Source organism: Myzus persicae, unplaced genomic scaffold (genome assembly GCF_001856785.1).
Source record: "Myzus persicae strain clone G006 unplaced genomic scaffold, MPER_G0061.0, whole genome shotgun sequence".
In the NCBI taxonomy this organism is placed as follows: Eukaryota; Metazoa; Arthropoda; class Insecta; order Hemiptera; family Aphididae; genus Myzus; species Myzus persicae.
Genome location: NW_019103412.1, coordinates 231,787 through 256,825, shown reverse-complemented (window position 1 = coordinate 256,825; position 25,039 = coordinate 231,787). Strand labels below are relative to the sequence as shown.

At 27.1% G+C, this 25,039-nt stretch overlaps 1 protein-coding gene across 5 annotated transcripts; it reads right to left on the bottom strand.

The window, feature by feature from the left end:
- Positions 1 to 68: 68 nt before the first annotated feature.
- Positions 69 to 23,365, bottom strand: LOC111034427 (kelch-like protein 3). 5 transcript variants are annotated; one of them, XM_022315674.1, is made up of 16 exons: positions 23,002 to 23,362; positions 21,766 to 21,852; positions 18,063 to 18,291; positions 17,703 to 17,878; positions 17,318 to 17,411; positions 16,274 to 16,430; positions 15,700 to 15,803; positions 15,493 to 15,569; positions 10,534 to 10,627; positions 9,573 to 9,729; positions 9,211 to 9,329; positions 8,001 to 8,188; positions 3,740 to 3,872; positions 1,379 to 1,498; positions 979 to 1,216; positions 69 to 604 (listed from the first exon to the last, which is right to left on the bottom strand). In XM_022315674.1, exons 2-16 carry the CDS (start codon positions 21,849 to 21,851, stop codon positions 390 to 392), a joined length of 2,187 nt encoding a protein of 728 aa, XP_022171366.1. In that variant the 5' UTR covers position 21,852; positions 23,002 to 23,362; the 3' UTR covers positions 69 to 389. The 5 variants fall into 5 exon arrangements, with proteins under 5 accessions (XP_022171366.1, XP_022171368.1, XP_022171365.1 ...); XM_022315676.1 differs by having other exon boundaries at positions 23,201 to 23,362; XM_022315673.1 differs by having other exon boundaries at positions 23,038 to 23,361.
- Positions 23,366 to 25,039: the final 1,674 nt, after the last annotated feature.

The following is a 25,039-nucleotide window of genomic DNA, read 5'->3' as shown; positions in this document are numbered from 1 at the left end:
TTATTGCAGACATGAATTTTTAATGTATCAAAATTATCTTCTCCATCATTAATTATGAATTTCATAAGCATGGTTTTATCATAGTTTATCAATAGTTTTCTATGATTTAGAAGATAGGTACTACTCTAAACTCAATTTGTGGTTATGGCAGTTGGGCGTTAGACATTATATCATTGTTCCAAACAAGTACAAATGAATTATAATCAACTTAAAGCATTTGAATATTGTAATTATTTTAAATAATAAACACATAGGTACATTTAAAAATAAAATACAATAATATTTTGTGAGTTTTTTGTTGATTTTGTTTATTACTTTTTAAGATTTTAGCTGGCGTTTCTGTATAAATCAAAAACAATGAAAGAAAGCTTTTCTTTTGAAGTAAAGCATTAAATATTATCAGTTGAATAATATTCCAAAATGTTCATTGGCTCTATAGATATTTTTGTATCAATAACAAATGCTTGCATGTTAGTATGTTTTGTAGATTTCAATGATACTCCCGGTAGTAGTCCGGACTTTCCAGTTATTAGATTGCAATATGAAATTGAATTATTATTGTCTCCACCCACTAGGTATATTCGATCATTCATTACAATAACACCTAAAACAAAATTTTATTTTACAACTTCCTAATGTGTTTATATTAAATTAAAAATCTACAATTTCATTTACACATACATTGGGTAGGCAGGTATTCTTTAAATTTTAAATTAATATGATTACTACTTAGGGAAAATAATTCTTATAGAATAAATTGGATAAATGTATTCACTTCTCACGGGGAAATAACATCTAAAATCAACATACCTACCTACTCAAATGGAAATAATTGATACAAATTTTTTATTGCCTATCGAAATCAATGATTCATAATTAATGTCAATTTTGTTTGATTGCTTTCATTAATATTATTAATATTTTATTTAAAAAATATATTCTATTTTAAATTGTAGTTCTTAAAAAAATGGACATTACCCGGGTTTTTTTGGCTAGTATGGTAACTAAAAGTTTTAATCCAAGTATTAGATTGTGGTCTGTATTTTTCAACAAAAAGATCAGAACCATGATCCTCAAAATCATCAGCACCAACTATGTACAAGTGGTCTTTAAGTGAACATGTTGAATATAACTTTTCTATACGAGTGTTCACAGAACAGATTAGTTGAGCAGAGTCTGTTTTTGGATTATAACAAAAAGCTTTTGAATTGCAAACCTTAAATAAAAAATATCATATTCAATAATTAATGAAAATAAATCATGATTTATGATATTATAAAAGGTATGAAGGTAAACTTCTCTACATTTATTATAAGTATTATAGTATTAATTTAAATTAAATATTACAAAAGTGCTATTTAAAAACAATTTAACTTACCCCATAAATTAAATCAGAAACTACTGTAAGTTTTATACACCCAGTTATTGATATTTTTAACTTAACTTTGTGCCAGGTTTCTTTAAGAATATCATAATATTCAACGCCTACTGTAGACATCTAAGAAAAATGTTAAGAATTATTATACGATATTGAATTATTAGTTTTTAAATTATCTTCAAATTTAAGTTTTTCAATAAACATTAAAAAGTAGACGAGTTAAAATGTTATACTACAACAAACAAAGATATAATTCAGTTTCATTTAGTAACACCACTTAAAATAAACTAACAAAATTATTGTAATGTAAATATACTTAAAATTTAAAGAACTATTAAACAAATAGTTGAGAGGTAAATATTGAAGAGCAATTAAAATATAGGTATAGATAAATACTAAGCTACAGTAGATGTATTCATTCAGCAAAGAAAGGGTCACCAAATGGACAATGGTGGACAGTTGACAAATATTATTTGGTCCCCTAACAAGAAAAAAGTAAAAAATGTTAATATTTTAAGTTCTACTGTGCTAGTTTTGTAATACATCATTTTTGTTCAATGGTTTTTACCGACATCTGGAAATTTGTGCACTTTTTAAAGATTCCTTACGTGGCTCTTGAAAAATATTAATTGGTGACCCCTGAAGTAGAGAATCTGAGAATACAACGCTTTTGTATAACAGGATTTTAATGTGTTTATAATATCCTTAAACAAAAAAGATCTTAAGCGTATGTATAAAATTTGTTAGGTCATATGACATATGAGTATGAAATATTTCACATGAAATTTTCACTTTGAAAGTTTTTAACTTGAAACGTCACAATTCTTGAAATATTGAAAAAAATTTTCTTTAATTTTATGTTTTTTGATGTTTTATAAAATCATCACTAGATGATTAGACTGATTTCATACCTGATTAATGATTATCAAATATTTAATTCCCGATCACAGTGTGAAGAAGATTTATATAAGATAAATAGTTATTATGGTAATTTATGTAATGTACAATGTAAGCAATATTTCTTTGACATTTTTCACTTAACATTTAACTAAGTAGTGGTGTTTACTGCACTTCCTACAATAGTTTTAAATTAAAATTTGAAGTCTATTTTTAAGAAAAATGTAATATTTCAAAAAATTAATTTCATGAAATTTTAGAACTTCAATTACAACTATTTTGTTTTACTATCATCGTGTTGACCCAGTAGATTTAACAATGTGAACATGATAACGCAAAAACAAAATAAGAAGTGGTTATAGATATAAAAATTATTATAAAATGTATATTGAACTATATTTTAAAAACAAATTCACTGAGATTTAACAAATACAATTTTGTTTACATTTTTCAAATAGGTAATAACACTAAAACTAATAAGTATTTAAAAAAAAACCCCTGAAGTAGTTGTCTCAAAAATATTTTTATCTATACATTCTAGAACAAGCGTTTCTACTCTAAAACTACTTTTTACTGCTGTTTTTTGTTATTGTTGTAACCGGACATGTTTTCACTGCCAAAAATAATTGGTACATACCTATAAAAGTATAACCAGTGGCGTTCATGCATGTGAGGGATGTGTGCAAATGTCACAGGCCCTTGGCTAGGGGGGGGGGGGTCCATTATTACCCAACACTTCATAAAAAATATATATATGTATAATTTCTAATACTTCAGTCACACAGATTACAAACAATTACACAATGTTCAAACAATATACTACTTCATCTTTTACTTCTATGAAAACACATAATTTGTACGACAAATTAATATTACTTATAGCATAATATGATGTATATTGTATAAGATTTTATTATTATAGAATAAAAATACTTATTTAAATGTTGAATACAAGTAATAAGTAGATAAATTTATTTGTATTATACAATTATTTAGAATTCAAATCTATTGTAGAGGGCCTTATTTTTGCACACCGTCACTGCCAATACCGTTCTGATGGTGAGATCAGCAAATTAGATCTACATCTTGTAATCTTGTATACTATAGTTATATTTCTTCTATAAAATGTGTATATTACCTATGGTAATATTAGTATTACCGTTATGCAATTTATTATACCATACCCACTAAACCTGCCAAGTAAGTTAAGTACCAATGTCATATTTGCTATATTAATGTGTGAAATATGTATGTTTAATTATTGGTGTATTCATTTTAATAGTATTACAATAATAACACAGGCATTCAATTTTCATCTCTTAAAAAAAAATCTATGGGGGACCCACCATTGCAAATACTCTGTATGTGTTAACACTAATTGGATGCACCATGCATGACTACCCAGCATTTTAATATTATTTGAATTTAAACTAATATCTTAGAAATTTAGAGTAAGTTACTTACTACATAGATGCGATCATAAAATTGTACAATACTTGGAGTAGAATGAATAAAATGAGGTTTACTAATAGGCATCCATGCCTGAAGATGTCCATCATATAATGTAACAGAAATATTTGTATGAAAAAATACTTTTCTGAAATCAGATGAAACACTAGTTAATTAAATTATAGTTACATTTGTATTTTTATATTTTTTATATTTCTATATATAAAGAAATTAGGCTGTTTTAAAACCTATAACCATGCACTTTTTACCCTTTATTTTTTTATAATGTAATATGTATGTAATTTTATGTATATAAAAAATCATTGCAAGATTTCGGCCCAGTATAGTACAAAATACAAAAAGTACTGGCCCATTTATTTTAATTTATCAATTAATATTGAAATTTTTAACATGGCATTGTTTATAACATAACACATTGATTTACACATTTGAGAAGATGATAATATGCACTATTAAAATTTGATAAGTATACCTACTTTGATTTAAATATTTTTTTTTTTGTCAGCTTATGCTTACACCCATACATATTTTCATATAGTACCAAATATCTATACAACCTATAAATACAACCCAATAAAAGTGAATAATTTAAATTATTAATATTAAGCTTCTGAGCGAAGAGATGATTTTTGATTTGAATTGATTTTACAACTATGAGTTGTTTTTTTTTGTGTCTGTTATCATCTTTTTGTACGGTAAGAAACTTTGATTTTCTTCAACAGCATCTTTTCTGGTAGGGAAGTGAATTAAAGTTGGAACTTCAAAGGGGGGGGGGGTCAGAAGTTGGAAAATCAAACAAAATATTAAGGAAAAACTGCAATTTTTACTCAAAACCAGTTTTTGAAAAAAATCAATTTTATTTTTTTAGTGTAACTCTAAAAATAATAACCATAGATACATGAATTTTACATCAAAATACTGCAATACTTTAAACTAACTAGTTTTAATGGTTTTTACAAAATTGTTGTAGATTAACATTTTTTTGTTCGGTCAAAAAATTTATTTAGGTAATACAACTTTCCTCATAAGGTGTTTAATATAAGGTGCTAATGAAAATTTAAAAAAAATAGAGCGTAAATCGACCAATTTTTTATGAGCCTCTAAAGTTAAAATGTTGACAAAATTCATCAAAACCACGAAGATTGTTTCGAGTCAGAAATTCAGAATCTTTTTGATGTGTATATCTAGAGTTTTTAAATTTACACTAAATTCCCCTTAAATTTTCCTACGTTTAACAACAACAACAAAAAAAGTAACTGGAAAATCAAATTAATTTTTTAAGAACGTTTGAAGTTAGACATTATAAACACCCTTAAATTAACTAATTCTCATACGACAATTTTCTTATTTTGTTGTTATTCAATACAATTAGACCGTTTTCAAAAAAAAATTGAAAAAAAGATTTCTTGACACTTGGAGGGTGTTTATAGCTTATTTTTCAACCCTTATAGGTCGCTGTAGGTGGCTCCTACATGCGTTTTTTTGGATCACGAAAAAAATAATGTTTTTTGTTTATTTATATAGATTATAGGGTTACATTTACTTACAGACAATAATAATAATAATCATAATTTTGGCACAGTCAATGCCGGAGGAGACAGCGAGTACAACAATAACAAATAATTAATAATATGCTTCCTATCAGGTAATAAAAATAGAACACTGTGCAAAAATTGTTAAGCTCTCGAATATCTGACACACACAAAATTAATATCGCAAAATCAGTTGTGTAGGTACATTTTTTTTTTTTATTTAAACTTTGTGGATACAATTAGTTTCAACAATTACAATCAATAATGTAGGTACGTTAAATGTATGTAACGAAGGACATAGAAGAGCAGATTGCCTTAGCCTAAAAATACTAAAGCAAAATGAACAAACTGTGATGAAAATCATTGCGGAAAGGATGCCCTACTGTCTAAGAGCAATTTAATAAAAAAAAAACACATTGAAAAGAAAACATTGCTGTGCAAAGAATACAGTAGAAACACTAGAAACCTGTGTTGATCGGTTTCAACGTTTCATATACCTACGCAGATGTCTACTATATTAAAAGAAAACAAGGCAGCACCTTTGATGTCTAATAATAATCAAATAAACAATTATAAACATTGAAGAAGGACTCAAAGATATTTCTAGTGGAGTACATTCACTTTTTACAAACACTATCAAATTGTACAGAGAGAATCAACAAACTGGATATCAGAATATCAGATAGATTGATGTTTTTATTATTAAGATAAGAAACTACTAAAAACATGATGCACGGCTGTACAATCTAGTAGTAGAAGAACTTTGGATGGTTCACTAACTTCACTGCAGTGACAATATGGAAGTCCATAAAATACAGAGCGGGGTGTGGTTATTTCCTTATTTTAAAAAATCATAACGCAAAATGTATTGGCAATATTGATTTAATTATTTTTTCTGTGTATAGGGGTACATTTAAAGTTTTATTTTAATTGATTTTAAAAACGACATCTCGAAGGTGGCCACCGTTCTCGTCAATGCACTGAGATAGTCGAAATTTGAAATTGTTGTCCACTTTTCCCAGAATATCTGTGCTTATGTCGACAATAGCAGCACGAATATTGTTTTTGAGTTGTTATTGTTTTTTGGGGGGTCTTTGGACGATCCATGTATACCAACGAATTAAAGTAGCCCTACAGGAAAAAATCACATGAGGCTAAATCCGGCGATCGTGCTGGCCACTGAAGTTCGCCTCTAAGAGAGATGAGCTGTCCGGGAAAGTGTTCACGCAAGATATTCATTGACCTTCTTGTCGTGTGAGCCGTGGCACCATCCTGTTGAAACTACACTTTCCCTACATTCATTTCTTCAAGTTTGGGCAGAAAAAAATCCACAACCATGCCGACATAAGCACAGATATGCTGGAAAAAGTGGACAACAATTTTAAATTCCAACTATCTCAGTGCATTGACGAGAACGGTAGCCACCTTCGAGATGTCGTTTTTAAAACCAAATAAAATACAACTTTAAATGTATTCCTAATGGCCTAATCCCTATACACAGAAAAAACAATTAAATCAATATTGCCAATACTTTTTGTGTTATGATTTTTTAAAATAAGGAAGTAACCACGCCCAATCCTGTACCACGAACTCGAAAAATACTCCACAAATCATATTATGCATGCGAAACGTTAACGTCGAAATTAACAATTTTACAGTTATACCATTGATTTTATAATACGCAAAGTAAAATAAAAATATACTTTACATAATATTATTTTATATTATTATACTCATTATATTTTATTATATTATATTATATTATTATATTATTATTATTATTATTATTATATTATTATATTAATTATATTATTAAATAATATATTATATAACCAATGGTTATACCTACCTACTGGTTACTCCAATTAACTATCCACCACGGCACCACCAGGAGCAGTAGAAAGTATAGAAACTATAAGTAATGACTGAATACATTCATTCATTATTGGAAGAGATTATAATTCCAAGCATACCTACCTACTCATCGAGCCATCGGGGATTAAAATTCAAAACTGATTACCTCAAAGAAACGTGGTGGCATGCCTTGCTGAGTTGCAAATATTATAAATGCTGAAATTATTTCCATGAGGAATCCCACGTACTGGCCAACTGATTTGAACAAATTTTCCGATTTACTGACTTTCTTTGTGACGAGAAAAATACCATATTGAAGTACTAGAACTTATTTAGAGATTTTATGCAAAAATAGACTTTGCTGACATAACTAACAGGGGAGAGGGGGAGGGTGGAATGCCTCAGACCTAGCTTGCTGAAAGCTATTTTAATACAAATCGATCGAGTAAAAATTTTTTAAACATCATATGAAATGTTTTTGGGCTGGGCACAACTTTTTTCTGACCAATTTTGATCTACAGTTGTCATTGAAACTCAACAATAATAAATATAAAATTAATAATAAAGCTGTATAATTTCGTGCTACAGTCCCTAAGTTTTCCCTATCAACCGATGAATAACATAATTACTTTACCGTCTTTACCCCTAGCAACCAATAATTAATATATGTAATTACGTTACCATAACAACCTCGTTGATAGTTTTTTTCAATCATAATTCAACAAATATACGTTTGATTCAATGTTTTTTCGTGCAGAGGAGAAAATATCAATTCACGCACTAGTTTTTAATAGTTATGTATTTCATAAGATGGTTTTAACTTTAGCTTAAAAAAAAGTATGAGCATATTATTTATATTCAATAATTACCTTCCACTGCCATCTACACTAGGTATGTATAGATTTGTTCGCATACAAAAGATACTTCCATCCCTTAATATTAAATAGTATGATCTATCACCAACATCCCAAGTTAAAGTGGTTTCATAAGAAGTCTTGTTAGTTAAGTCCAACCATTCTATTTTTTGTTTTTTATCTTGCTGATATAGTAACAGGACCTAAAACAAAATTATGGACAGTACATTATACTAGCAGTGTAGGTATTTAACTCATATACGGATATACTAATAAACATACACATAATATTGGCATGTGAAAATTGATTTCGGCATTTCGCAACATAATATTATTATGTGTCTAGAGTTATGAAAAATTATAAGATTTTATAGTGGAGTGCAATTAGGTGGGGGGTTAACCTCTCCCATTTGTACGCCACTGGTTGAGTGTCTTACATAACTCTTCCAAAAAACGACCAACTAATTCAGAGTTTAGTTTAGTAATTCTGATTTTGTGTTGTTAGCTTTTAAATATTACAGCAAATTGACCCATTTGAATTGATCCAACTAAGAAGCAAGCTCACATTAGTTTTTTTTTTGCTATATTCTTATTTTCAAGCAAGTAATTACGAGTATATAAAATAAAAAAATAATTTTTAAAAGTACACAGATAATATCTTACCCCAATGTTTGATAATAGGCCAAATCACTCTAATAGTAAAGTTAACAATACAAAATTGAAGTTGCTGAGCAAACATTTGTTATGTCATCCATTTGTAAGTTTGTAACACAGAGACAAATTACATATTAGGCGCGTGCGTGTACATTTAAACATACATAACGCCATCTCAGGAGGCATATGTTAACTACATCTTACCAACTCATACCATAATAAATTGTATGTTAAAAAGAATCTATTTTAATCGGTTATTTTTAATATCACAGAGAATTGACCTATTAAAAATTGTAATGTAAAAATACTCGCTGTGGGTCATTTTTTTGATAATTTAATTTTTAAAAAAAATATTGAGATTTGTAAATTTTGTGATAAATGTGACAAATCAACTAGAAAAAAATATTTTACTCAGAATACTTAAGGATATATTTCCATAGCGTTAATTTACTTAACTCTGAGTACAAGGTTTAATTAAAAATTTACAAAAGAACAAGTGAAAACACAAGAAATCAGCAAACTGAAAACAATAATTACATTCCAACATTTTAATAAAATAAATATTAACTACTTGTTTTGAATGGCGATTCCTGTATTTAAAAATCGTTGATTCAGTAGATTTTAATGTATTCATTAATCCATTTCTATTCAGTGCAAGTATTTTGTATGTGTTGTGCAAAAAATCCATACCTTTAATAAAAGTAGTAAAAACTTGTTAAATTTTTTATTATATAAATAAAAATTAATACTTAGTTATGAATTGATGATAAATAGTAGAAACTTTTTTTTTATAATTTCACAAATAATATTAAAAAACATTAATTATAATTTACTACTATATGTGTATAATCATACTTTTAAAAATGAGCATTGATACATCTAATAATATTTTTATAAATTATTATAATATACTAAATAAACAAAATCACTTACATTTTGAATTTGAAGAAACTAGTATTTCATTTTCAACAATATTAATCAAGTCTTCTATTTGTATACAAGGCAAACGAATTGAAAGGAATAATTTTGGCAATAATTCAGAACGATTTTGTTTATCATACTTCACCCATGACATGACGGCTTTATAAACCTTAAACAATTTTTGATAAAAATCACCAATATTAAAACCAAAAAAGAAGGTGGAAATGGTACACAATTCATTATTTTATTCTAAGAACTAAAGTTTAACAAAAAAATATTATTTAGTTGGCTTAATAAATTATCTTATATAATAAATATAGGTAAAGGTATAAACAGTGGCGTGTACCACAAAAAAATAGGTGTTGCTCTAATAATTGTTGGTGACCTACCCCTCATTATACTGTTATACCGACCTATAAAATGCCCTATTTTTCTTTTATCAATACCCACCCACCGACCCACCCATATTTAAGGTGTTGCCTCATCAACACTTGGACCCTATGTTACACGCCACTGGGTATAAAGAAGTAAAAAGCAATATTAATCATAATTTTGTTAGTAATATTTATAATAGGTTACAATTAGGGAGTTTAGTTGAGGAATAACCAGCATATAAAACATAACAGTTTTTATAATTGAGTTTTTGAATTACGTAAAATAATAATTGAATGTATAATATTAACATTGAAGTACAATTATTCCGCTCTTGATTTGGTTGCAGATTTGAATTATGTGTGACGAACGTGGTTTGTTTTACTGTAGGACTCAGAGTTCAAAGTACTTGGCCCAACCCAGTAAAAAACACAAAATAAATTTATCAAAATAAAAATAATAAAAATATTAATTTTTATACTAAAATACATGTCATTTGTGTTACATGTTGTTTAAGATTTCATAAGCACCATTAAAATCAAAATTGAATGATAAACGACAAATACTTATAAAGAAAATACATTTTATTTAAAATACCTACTTGTATTTCTTCAGCACATAAATCATCGCTTTTAATTAGTTCCATTAACTGTTCAAAAGTATATGACATAAATTCTGGTGAATCTTTTATAAGCCTAAAAAGATGATTAATTTATTAGAAAGACAAATTTTTTTTTAATGCGTCTTAATGGCAGTTACACATTTTTTAGTGTTAGGAAGGAACAGATTCCTAGAACAAATTCCTTTTAATAAAAAAAGAACGAACAAATTAACGAGTTCCTTTTTTTAAGGAAAAATAATAACATTTTTCATTTTTTCTTTCTTTTGAGTTCCAATTTACACAGATATGAAAACATTTAAATTTAAATATTTTTTTTTGCGTAGTGTGTATATTGCCAATTATAGTGATCGTTATTGAGTATCAAAGTTAATTATATAATATAATATAAATTTATAAGTTATTTAAAAAATATGAATATAATATAATATAATTTTAATAATTAAAAAAAATGAGTAAAAATAGTGAATATAGATGAATAAAAGAAAAACAATTAGTTTGTTTATATATTTTAATTCTTGTGGACCGCTCATTTCTCTTATTATATATTAGAATTGTTGAGTTATAATAGTTTATACTTGTAGCTAGAAAAATAAAATAAAATATATAATCAATATTATATTCTTAAGCTAAATAGTAAATTATAAATGTACTTGTAGGTATGTATAAGTATAATTTATAAATTAAGTGCCCAAGTAAATATCTGAAAAAAACATTGATGATTAAATAAGAATTTTTATTTTGTTTGGAACTACAAAAGTAACTTGTTCATTTTCCAAAGGAGTGACAAATTAAGGGAACGTAACAAAATTTATTTTTATAAGGAACTTGCAAACACTGACATTTTTTGTCAATTGTATCAAATGACCTAGTGTTAACACAAACTAAACATATCTATGATACACTTAATTTTGTCAAACTGAGTTAGATTCCCTTTATTTAAACATTTGTGTTCTTATTTTTGATTTTGATTGACATTTCTTCAATTTTCAAATTTTAAATGAAAAATTATGGATGTAGATATGAAAGGTCATATGTCAACTCCCCTAAAATTTTTTAGTATCACATTACACTTACATTATTCCCTTAAAAAAGATATTTTAAGTTACATTTATATATTTAAAAATTGCATTGCCTTTCAGTTCAAATTCTGACAAACCGATCTTTTGAATTTAATTTTAATAGGCCTTATTATGAGATACTACATTTTTATTTATATACAATAATTTACTGGAGTTTTTTACAAAACAATAGGTACTTGAGAATTTCCTTATTACTTCACTTATTAACATTAATTATGAGGAATTAACATTAATATTTATTTATTCATATTTTATAAAATGCATATACTTTTATGTTGTATTTAATTGTCATGCTCTTTTGGTGGTTTGATAACTGTTGTAGTGTTTTCAATTTATTATTATGGCAACATTGGCAACTAATTGGGATAAACTGTATGGAAAAATATTAAAATACATACTAGTATAATAAAGATAATTGAGTCTGACTATTTTTCTTTCACAGTTAATCACATAACACCGTTAGTTGTTCTATATTCTATAATTTACAACATCACATAATGACAATTGAGAAACATTTCCACCAAAAGTTGGCAGACCCTTCTTCTGAATTGACAAAATCGACAAATGTTTATGCACACAAATTTTAACTATAATTATCCAAACATTTTAATATTTATAAATGCATAAACTTAAATTATAAAGTATGAAAAAAGAACTAAAATTAAATTATTGTAGTGTAATACAATATTGACAGTTAATATAATTTGCCTTGAAACGAAAATAAACTGTGACAAATCTCAACCAACCCTACCAAACTGGAAACCCGGTTAAAAATGTAGTACTCTGATGTTAAAAAGGCGTTTCTAATTACAATGTCTGCCGAAATCGAGAGATAAAAAAGATAAAAAAAAGAGATCATTTAAGCTGGCACAACTATATAAACAAAATAAATGTGACAACATGAGGGACCTAGAATAGAGGTAATTTGTTTGCTGTTTAGTAGCAGAAAGAGTACACAACAAACACGGAAGCATAGAGGTTGTGAGACCCGAGATATACATCAAATACCAACAAAATTTATTTTAAAATATTAAGCATAGAACTAAATAGATGTACCTTAACGTTGGTATGATATTATATACAAGTATACAACCTTCATATCAAATATTTGAATTCAAAAACCCAAAAAACGTTAAGACAATTGTTACAATCAAGAAAGTGCGATATAGTTATGAGTGGACTAGATCGAAATTCAGTACTCTATGGAAGTATGTTTTAAATATTTAGTTAAAAGATTTCTAGAAAGTACGTATATACTTATTTTATACCTAGAAGATGTAGAAATAACTGTATAGGTATCAGGTTTAGGACTAGCCACGTGTTACACATGAGTCGGAAAGAGAAAATAAATAGTGCTTTAATATCCTCTTAAAGGAGTACACAGCAAAAAAAAATATTTTTTTTTTATTTAAAGTATGTTAAATTAGAAGTTTCTGTAATCTAGTCATATTATTGAACTATTATTTAGTTATAGTGAATTCAATAAGACTACATTACTGTATTGGCGCACATATGGGGGTGTCCCAAGTCCTTAATTAGCATCTCCAGATTATTTTGAATTAAAAATACTGTTTAAAGTATAATTTTGGGTTTGTAAGAATGAGTTTAGTTCAGTTTGTATTGATAATAAACTAATGCCACTGAGTACTGACATATATTTCCTGTTTAAACATGTTTAATATATTTAAATTGAATACAACTGATAAAAAAACAAAAATGATGAAAGTAGAGAAAATGTAGATGACCCTGATTGCATCCCTTGTTCATTAAAGAATGTAATAGTCGTTGTATTAATTGGTTATAATAAATCTGTGAAAAAATTTTTTTATTGAAAATCAGTTTCACTATTTTGATTTTATTTGAAATATAATTAATTTATGCCTGGTGTGTATAGTTTTATAGGAGTCGTGGTAACAATGAGGGGGGGGGCACGGGTCACTTTAGGGTAAAACATTTTAGCTCTAGCACTCCCAAGTATAAGACTGAATGTGTGCCTATGCACATTAGGCCAGATACCACACAATTTGTGTGACACAAACACCTACATGTAAATCATAATATGTTGAAAATGTATCAATTTACAAAATAACTTCCCTTTTAAAAAATTATATTTTCAATTTTTTCTTTATTAATATACCTATCAGCAGTGGTGTGTAACATAGGGTCCAAGTGTTGCTCAGACAACATCTTAAATATAGGTGGGTGAGTGGGTATTGATAGAAGAAAAATAGGATATTTTATAGGTCGGTATAACAGTATAATGAGGGGAAGGTCACCTAAAATTATTTGAACAATACCTATTCTTTTTATGATACGCTCCACTGGTATTAAATTTAAGTTCAATGGTATAAAATCATTGTATACGAACAACAATTCTGAGAGAAGACCTATAATATTACTTAATAATTTAGTATATCTGATGATTTTATTGTGGTTAAGTGGTTAAAGTAATTTATTTTACTATAATAAGCATGAGTGCCTACTTCAGTAAGTTAAATTCATTTTGGAAAAAAAATTACACTTGAAAAGTGATTGTGTGTATAAAATGTAATAATATACTCTAAAAGTTGCAAGTAAGTACCTACCCGTGAATAATATTTTTAAATTACAACAAAATAACTTAAATCATTAATCTTGGTTATTTAATTTCGTCCAAATTTGAACATATAATAACTATGAAAAAACTGTGTTTATATATTTTTTGGTTACAGAATTAATCACTTGTATGCAACTTTGTTTTAAAGTTTTGATCCTTAGCTATAAAAGTTGAACATTTGGTAAATATTTAACTACAAAATAATTTGTACATTTTCAATTTGATAAATTTTGTCAAAAATTAAACTTTAAATGATTACCTATAAAAGAAAATTGTGCCTAAATACTTTTAATATTTTTCAACTAATATTGTATCAATATGAAAATTCAAATAATTCAAGCTAGCAGAAAGTGTCATCAATGGGTGGCTCCTTTCAACAAAAACCTCATGTCGTTTACCTTTACCACATTTTCTTATTGTGTCTAATATTGATACAGATTGTTAATTACTTTTAAAAAAATAAAAAATAAAAAAAATATTGTATCAATATATCAGAAACCTTTTATTAAATTTTCAAGCTTTTTTACATAACAAATACAATTTTATTAACATTTATAACGAAAATTGAATATTGAAAATATCCGTATACAGCTCAAAATGAGTCAAAATATTTTGAAAATGTTATCAAGTACATAAATTGATAATATATACATATGGTGTAAATTTATAGTTCTACAGTTATTCGTTTTTGAATTAAAATAAAATAAGAAAATCCCTATTTGAGAAATTGAATGAATATCAAATGTTCTTAACATTTTAGCTTATAAATAAAAATTTATTTTAATGTTCTGGTAGATATTTTTTTTTTTTTTATAAAGATAGACAAACTTATAACGAATCTTGTTTAAATGTTAAAATCTTAGATATAAAAGGAAAGTTTTTTATAAAGTTCTAACTCAAAATAATTTGCAAATTTTCTTGATTTTTACGAATAGCGTCAAAATTCTAAATTCAAACGTTCATAAAAAGTTATTGTGAATCAACAAAATTCACTTTTCTATCACATAACATGATGTTAAAGAAAATCAAACATTTTTACTTTGATGACAAACAGAAAAAAAAAAAATAAAAAAAACAAACACATCGTATTCAATACATTCATCACTCCGGTTCAGAATCTAAAATCACTTGATAAAATATGCAAAACAGATGTCACAAATACCATGAAAAGAACTAACCAATTGTAAAATTGTGTACCAATTTAAATTATTGTAAATATAAGATTCAGAATGCTTAAATTCATTTATTTTTAAAATTACTTACAAAAATTGGTTGATAGCATAATCTTTAGGTTTAGGTAAATTTGCATTTCCTGGAATAAATAATGACTTTGACTTTGCCTATAATATAAAATGTCAATTAAATATTTAGATATACAAAAAATAGAATAGATAACCAAAATAAATACATATACTTAATAATATTATTGTTTTTTATTAAATAGTAACTTTTTATTTTTATTATACCTACCTGATTGTATTTTCTGCATGTTATATTGTTAGTCAATGATGATTCATCATCCATTGAATTAACCTGCAAGTGCTCTTTATAGGCATGACACAAATAACTCATACCTATAAATAATAATAATTTAATATTTAAAAAAAAAAAAACTACAAATAGAAGTAATTTTGTATGTGTGTATGAGACATTAACAAAAAACTTTTGGGCGTAGAATAGTGTTTGAAGTTAATTGAATGTCTTACTTATTCTTGGATATATAGGAATGGTTAACAAAAGTTGTTTTGGTACGAGAAGTAGCTTATATATACATATGTTTATGTATACAAGTTTTGAACTTTCCTTCAATTAAGATATTAATACTTTTCACACATATATTATTAAAATGTAAATTGATATATCTCGTGTGTTATTAGATTGTACTCTCGACTTTTGTCTTAAATTTTTACTTGCTTCTATAGTTTTGAAGTACTTGAAAACTATGTAGTCAAAACTTTTTTTGGACTTTTATTATTTATAGAGGGGTTCACTGAATATTCTACGTCAAAATATGTATTTGCTAATAGTTAAAAATTAAACTTACATTTAATATCAGATTTAATGTGATCCTCTTCTTGAACAGTATTATTCAAATAATCAATTGACATTACACTTAACCGAATAGACTTAAATAATTCCGGCAAATATTTCAAACGTTCATTTAGGTCATGTTTCAGCCATAACATAGTCGATTCATAAACCTTTAAAATTTTTATATAATGATAAAACCACAGATTATATAAAATATATTTTTATTATGTTTTATAAAATCTGTAATACAACTATAGAAGTAGGAACATAAGTACCTATAAAACAATAATACATTTCAGCTTATTAAAACCGGTTTTTGAAATTTCAGCACCATTAGCAACTAAAACCGAAATAAGAAGTTTTAAAAACAGAGTTACAAATCATAACTTTAACCAAAAATTTAATAAACAGAAACCTCTAAAGTCAATGGTTTCTTCTGATTTTATAAATTAATTACAACACCTATTTAAGATTATAGTGCTTGTATTTGAATTTATTAACAAAAATCCTGATGATATAACGAACAATTATTTATTTATTTCATAGACATATTTGATATTAACCTAGGTCAGCAGTATAATCAATAAATAATATAGGTAATGTTAATCTTATCAATGTCTGTAAATGCATTGTTGAGCATATTGTGTTTTGTTAATATTTACCATAAATATACTAAATAGTGTTAAAAAGTTAGAGAATTATTAGTAAATACTTTATACAAATCTAGTCTATATAGTGATTACCGGAACAAGGTTTTGAAAAACCGATAATAATAAACCCATGTGCAAACCTATAAATTTCCAAAGACATTCCTAGGACATGCACTATAAACGGAAAAAATTGTTCTAAAAATTAAAACCGAAACTGATTCAATTTGAAACGGTTTCAAGTCCTGCGTTTAAGTATCTAATTAATAGGTACATCAAAAACCTAATTGTACAATAAAATAAAAATAATTTAAATATAGTAATAGTTCATTACAATTTAAACAATTTTATAATTAATTTAAAATTAATCATGCTTATTGAATAATTTAAAGTTTTATTCAATATTTTACCTCTTCTTCTTCAGCACACAGGTCATCACTCTGAATAAGTTCCATCATCAATTTAAATGAAAATGATAAAAATGCATCGGATACTACAATATTCCTAGATAACAAAATGTAATCAAATACAGTACCTATCTCATTCTCATACTTTGATTTACATTCAATGTTGGCAGGCAACATACTGTAGAAAGTACCCTATACACAGTAATCTTTAAGACAGCTTTAAATTAATCTTACAACTATAAATGAAACAAAAAATAGGAATGTGAATTTCAAAAAATTCTAATATAATTATTAACTATAAATCATATAATTTTAAGTCACTATAATTTGTATTAACTTAAGTACTAACTCAAAATCTTTAGTAAATCAGCATTTAAAATAAACTTACTTATAGTTTTTTAGTACATATGACAAAAATAATTTATGCAAATCGTTAATATTATTTGTATCGGCAAAGCTTTTTACTGTCATAAAGTTTTCAGCATCAATTGTTTGTTCTACATATTTTAAGCATTCCACTTTCACATCATCGAGTATTAAAAAAATTGATGCCATTAATAATTCCTAAAATTAAAAATAAATTATAATTTATAATACTAAATAGATCTTGTATGGACTAAATTACAATGATTGATAGAAGTCACAATTACTTCATATAATGCAGAAGATATTATTTTATTACAATCAAATACAATTATTAAAATGTATTGTACGATAACCAAGATATAGATTATAGGTATTATATTACCTGCACATTAGAATCATTTATTGTTAGCTGTGATGTATATAGAAAATCTATTAATTGTTCAAATGAATTTGGAGTGATCTCTTTATTTTTAATCTCCAATAATGTAGAATCTTTAAAATTTCCAGTAAACATGCTATCAAAATATTTACTATGAGAAGCCAATATAGCTTTGTGAGCTGATATATTTTTATCTCCAACAACAAATTGTACATCGCAAAATTTATTATTCCTAAAAATAGTAATAATAAGGAACTGTAAATTAACAAAATATAATACAATAAATGAGTATGTATTATAATACTCTTTCATTTTCAAAAGTCATACATAATATGAGTGAGCGCTATATAATGTTAATTACTGTGACTGGTATATCTAACTTTGAGTGTAATAACTAATAACTAATGATATACGATATACGATATACCTATCGACATTCAAAAATTAATGCTTGCAGGAGTACTCAAAAATTATTAGTATGACACCATACCAGCATAATGCATACCCTCATTTTATGTCATAGTCTTACAATTACGTAACATAGCAAATTTAGCAGTACACATTTAGTTTAAGTATTAATGTTGGAGTGAATGTATCTATCATTAATTTGAAAGTATTTAATTAAAGTATCAAATTGCATTGAGTACATGTAGTCTGATAGAAAAATGAATACAATTCATATAACTTACAGGAAAAAGTTTGTATTGCATATTTTTTTTAACTGAGAATATTTCAGTGGTAAGGAAATATTTAATTCCATATTATCTTGGAATATTTTGTTAATTATGAGAAAAAAAATAGTAATTTATTTTTATTTTTTACTGTGTTTTGGATTAAAGAGTAAAAACTGTTTCAAATTGGTCATACAACTATGCATTCAATAATTAAGTGTGTTTAAAAAAAATATTATTTGCATATTTAGAAATTTATGTTCACACCTAATTTTTATTTTGCACAAAAAAACATATTTTTCTAAACAATTTTTAAGAGAATATGGGTGTATGTACAGAACCAAGAATATAATATTTGTAAGTATTTTAAGAAAAGAAAACATGAGTTCATATGACCTACTCGTATTTTGAATTTCTTCGATCATAAGAATCTGAACAGTAATAAAAGGTGGGTAGGTATTCAAATAAACTGTTATAGATCAAATATTTTAATTTTTATATGATTTATAAGCATTTAAAATTTTTTCTTAATATTTTATAAAGGTATAGGTGATACTATAATCATATATGTTATGTATACCTATATATTACTATATAGTGTATCAATAACAGGGGTCATCAAATGGCGGCCACCGAACAAATTTTATCTGGCCGTAGAACCGTTAATATTATACGTTCTAGAGTAGTGTTGTGTTGTAATTTATCATTTTTCTTCATTGGTTTTTACTTTTTACTGGGGTCAGCAATTTTATATTGAACAATTTCCAGACTTCTAATCCAATGGCTCTTCAAAAATATTAATTGGCGTCTGGCGACCCTTGCCGCCCGCAGTGCACAATAATATTAAAATATGTTATATCCGTTGTAGGTATTAAACTAAATATTAAATATTATTCACACACGTGTTAAAACCTACTGTTCCTCCTCCTACTAACAACAAAAGTACAAAACAACTAATGGTCATAGTAGCTGGGCTTAAGTTCAATAAAAAAAAATAAATAAATATTATTAAGAGGACACTCCACCCACATGAGTTTCCTCTGTCTTATGAAAATGTACCACATAGTAAAAACTGTTTTGTGCGGGACAAGCGACAAGCCGACAACTATACTCCCCTTCTGTATTTATAGTAGAATTACCACAGATACATAAATATATATACACATATATGTGATATGTCACGGGTAATGTTAACATTTGGATAATGTCGACATTACCCGCCATGAATATTATTAACTGCTGGTTAATGTTAACATTAACCGGTTAATATGACATTAGCCAAGGACTTATGGATAATGTCTTAACAACTATAAAATTGCATCATGCACGATATGAAATCATTTTAAATTATTAGCAATATTAAATATATTTTAGATACAATTAACCATATGCAAAAAAAAGATACAATAATTACTAATTACCATAAAATACATAATACGAGTATAATTTAAATGAGTTTATACTAATAATACAATATTGAATTTTATTTTATATTTTAAAATTTTTTATTTAAACGACGAGATTTATGGTTGCCTTTCAATTCATTAATTTTATTTAAATATTTTTTATCTGATAAATAATATGAATTATCTTCTCTTTTTTCAGACAATAATTTCTCAAATAAATTATAAAATTCCATTTTTGTTTCCATTTTATTTAAAATTAAATTTAAAACACTTAAGGGGCCTCGCTACTGCCGTCAATTTTAGCTCAAAAGACCTTTTGTTTTGACAAAATTAAAGTTAGTTTATGTTGCTCGATTTTGATTCTGTAAAAATATATGAATTCAGCAGAAAAATGTCTGTAGATCCTACGAAACACTTTGTAAAAATTAAATCTTTCATTATTGTAAACTATAGTTGAAAACTTGATAATATTAACTTTTTATAATCATAATAACAATTTTAATTAAAATTAAAAACGAAAAATGTTTCGTACGATCTTCAGACATTTTTCTGTACTGGAAACTGTCACACGTGAAAACTGAAACAGACTAACAACAGATCGAAGCGCGACGTCACATAGGTATAAAGATGAAATAAGATAAATATTAAGTTCATATATATTGTTTATTTTATCGGTAAGATATATAACTGACTAACTCAGTTATAAGTTAAGATAAGATATTATTAGCTGGGGTCAGCAACTCGCGGCTTGTGTTGCGATTTTAAGCCTGCGATTACAATTTATCTAAATTTAAAAATCATATTAATTTATTAGTATTTTCATATTTTAAATTTTTTTTATTATTATTATTATGTGTTATTATTAAAACTGTGTTAATATATACCACGTTAAATAATACCAAGCAGTGATGAAACTTAAATAAATTAAATTTGATATAACTTTTAAAATTTAGATTGTAATAATAAAATGAAGTGTGATATATAGGCCCGTGAATTTTATTTTTTATTTTTTGGTCCTTGGCACCAAAAAAGTTGCTCACCTCCATAGAATGCTAAAAAACCTCTATATAGCCTATTTAGTACATAACTTTTAACATTATCCAATATTGACTGGCTAAGGTTAACATTATCCGGATAATGTTGATGTTTCAAGTTTATAAACGAAAAATTACACATTAGCCAACACGGATGGCTGATGTCGACATTAGCCGGATAATGTCGACATTATCCGAATGTTAACATTACCCGTAACATATATATTATATATATATATAATATATATATATCTGTGAGAATTACCAAGGTTCCACAACGCACAGACGCACAGGGAAAAACTTTATCTGTGACGAAGCGTTTTTATTATTTGAATAACATAAATGCAATTAATGTTATCAGTTTGAGAACATATATTTTTTTTAAATTTAATTATTTTATGTTATTGGTTAGAGCTATTAAAAAAACAATAAAAACTAGTACGTTACGACACAGATAAGGGGGGATTAAAGTTGTTCAGCGTAAAACAGTTTTTGCCATGTTGTACATTTGTAAGACGGTGACAACACATTATGCGGGTATCGGGGTGTAACGTCCTTTTAAAGATCGTATATTTAATATTTACAGTTTTATTACCTTCGCATGTTATTTAATGCTTCGTATGATAATGATAAACGTTTTTCGGCACAGAAATTAGTCTTCGTTGGCTTTCTGTCAGACATACTAAAACAACAATTAAATCAATTTTATTTACCTATTTTTATGAATTATTTAACAGTACATTTATCAAATAGAAAATGATATACATCAATACATCAAAATCTTATTAAACACAAAATAAATGTGTCGGAATTATTAAATTGTTGAGAAGTAAGACATTATAAAACTAGAATTAATTCTAAGGTAAATTGTAGGTTTATCTGAAAGGATTGCAATGTAAAAAACTTGGTCCGATTTTTATATGTTTTTATATTCTTCGGAAGCATATCAGGGGTTGCACCTCACATAGGTAATATGTTTACAGTGGCACCGTGTCTACACTCAGTTGCGTAGTGCGTACGCGTTCTGAGTGTACGCACCGGCTGGCGTTGCTAGCTCCCGGATGGGTGACCACCCGGGATTATTAGCAACATATACTTGCCACACATTGGTACCTACGTAACAACATCTCGCAATGATGTAAGCTGTTCTTATGAAAAAATACAATAATATATATATCTTACCCTGCTACCCCACACTATCGTGCGTATGACTCGTATGAGTAATCAAAAAGCGTCCTCTATGTTGTTACACTTTCCATACATACTTGTGACCTATTAATTATCTAGTGGTTAGTATGAGGTCTAAGGGTAGATGGCATATGATAACTGACAAGATAGACCATTTTGATTTCACATATATGTACTTTAACAATGCTCTCATTAACCAATACGATTGTGCACAGTCGTGGCTCTTGCCCTCTAGGTATAGTATGGCATAAATAAATAGTTTTGACACAATCATGATAAATTAAATAAATATTTATCATGGACACGATGACACTTACAGGATTCATGTTCTACACTTTTTTAGTAATATCAGAGGTTATATCAATAGCCTTCAAATAGTGGCCATAATTAATGAACTACTAACTAGGTGGTGGTAGATCCAAGCATCATCAACACAATATTTAGTTAATGTTACCTATATTAGAATTTAGAGTAATTAGTAATACATGGGTAAAACTTGATGTTCGTACTTACTTATTAAGTAGGTATAGAAAACTAAAGTGGATATTGATTGAACTGTATACCTACATTTATTCCTCTCAGTGCACCGGTTGGTTTGTGCTTATAACCAAATTAAAAATTAAAACTACGACTAGGTACTTACTTTAATTAAGTACGAAACAATTAAATAGGAACGTACTTCACTGTCTGTTAGTTCTTGCTACAGTATAGGTACCTAGGTAGGTAGCTGTACTTGGGATTAGAAAATGGAGGATATGAATAAATTAACATACAACTCTTTAGGATATTGTGTTTCACTATACTACACTAATAATTTCCAATGGTTTACGTTACACACTTACACGCGGACACATCACACGCAACTGGTAGATAAAATCAGAGACGCAGAGTAGACGGTTCGTGTGTAGACTTTAGACACTAAACAGGATTATAGATATTAGATAAGTATACACTAAACTACTAAAGGAACAGAGGGAGGAGAGCGTCGAGTGCAGAGAACGAGACGCAAACGCTATTTAGTTATCACTTATCACACTAAATTATTGTGCTCCGTTCCGCTCCTACTTATAACCAGTATCGCATGTTATATGTAAGTTAAGCATATAGTTATTAGTACATTAATATGATATGTATACTGGCGTACGTGACTACAGGAATCCAGACGCTCCAGCAGGAATCTGCTGATCCAGCAATTCCCACCCTGGCCGTTGTACAGAGAGGCCCATTATTGGTTACGGCCGCCTGGCAGTCGTTAAGTTAGACGCACTCAAGCAGAATCTCTTTTGTATACAGAAAATCAATGAGTAAGTCGAAAGCATTGATTGTATTAGTTTAATAATTTTTAGTAATAAAGTATCTTTTAACATTAAAACCGTATCTTTGCCTAAATTTCTTTAAATACGTCCAACTGTCTTTTACCAAGGATAACAACGCACCGGTTCACATCACGCAACTACGTAATGATAAGGGGCCCGTGTGAGATCCTTTTTTTGGGCCCCTTCCTAAATTCTAAATTAATTTTACTGTAATTATTACAATCTATAAGTGCCAACGTTTTTTGGTTTTGTGTATACCTGCATATTTATATATATTTTTTTTTGGTTCATACATTGTATGTTTTTGTAACATACATTGTGAAGAATCATTAACACATGTACAATTAAGAGATCTCGCAAAATCGACAGTAAAATCTTTTAGAGAAGTACAACTTGATACCGAAGATATAACTCTAACGATATAGTACTGCAGATTTTACCTTTACTGAAAACAAGTTATCATCAGAATTAAATAAAAGTCAGGAAAATTGTTATAAAACAAATATTAGCGAATCAGTGCCACAGTTAGAATTAGAAAATAAAGATACAGATACTGTTGAAACTGGAGAAGTGGCTCAACAATTAAAAAGTCTTTTGATAAACCTAGAACAATCACTTTCACCAGTTAGAAATATTAAACAATCAGATAATTTAAAACTTGAATCTGAAGAGTTAAATAAAAATATTAACTTGAATGCTGATTTAAAAATAATTAATAACAATACAAAGAAAATCTATAATTTAGTTATGGCATAATTTCATTTATTGCACATATTATAGTAAGAATATATATATATATATATATGTTACGGGCAAAGTGGAAAATTCGGGCAATGTATACAATGCCCGGGCATTGTACACATTGACCGGGCATTGTATACAATGTCCGAGGTATATTGGGCAATGTAAATTGTGAAGTATTTACTATTTATACAAATAATCTGCATAATATTATTTTACTTAATCAATGATATTATATACTAATTTAATTATACTCGTTTATATGGTTATTTATATAAGAGTATTACAATTTTTTTTAAATTAATTAAATTTTAAATGTGTTTAAAGGTAATGCAATAAAATATTATGTGCATAATGTTCAGTTATATGATATTATACATGAAGTTCATTTGTAAATTGGACATAGAGGTAGAAATAGAATGGAACAAGAGATTAATAAAAAGTACAAAAATATAACTAGAGATGTAATAATGTTATACTTAAATAATTGTGAATCGTATAAAAAGAAGGGAAGTACAACTAAAAAAGGGTTGGTTGTAAAACCAATCATATCTTCTGAAATGAATTCTCGCTATCAAATTGACTTGATCGACATGCAAACACAATCAGATGGCGAATATAAGT

What these genes read in the sequence shown, in the direction of transcription:
- LOC111034427 (XM_022315674.1), bottom strand. Translation starts at nt 21,851, where the DNA reads ATGTCTGACAGAAAGCCAACGAAGACTAATTTCTGTGCCGAAAAACGT. An exon ending in TATGTACTAAAAAACTATAA is followed by an intron (nt 17,412 to 17,702) that starts GTAAGTTTATTT and finishes TTTGTTATCTAG; the next exon opens with GAATATTGTAGTATCCGATG. An exon ending in TTTCTGATTTAATTTATGGG is followed by an intron (nt 1,217 to 1,378) that starts GTAAGTTAAATT and finishes TTTTTATTTAAG; the next exon opens with GTTTGCAATTCAAAAGCTTT.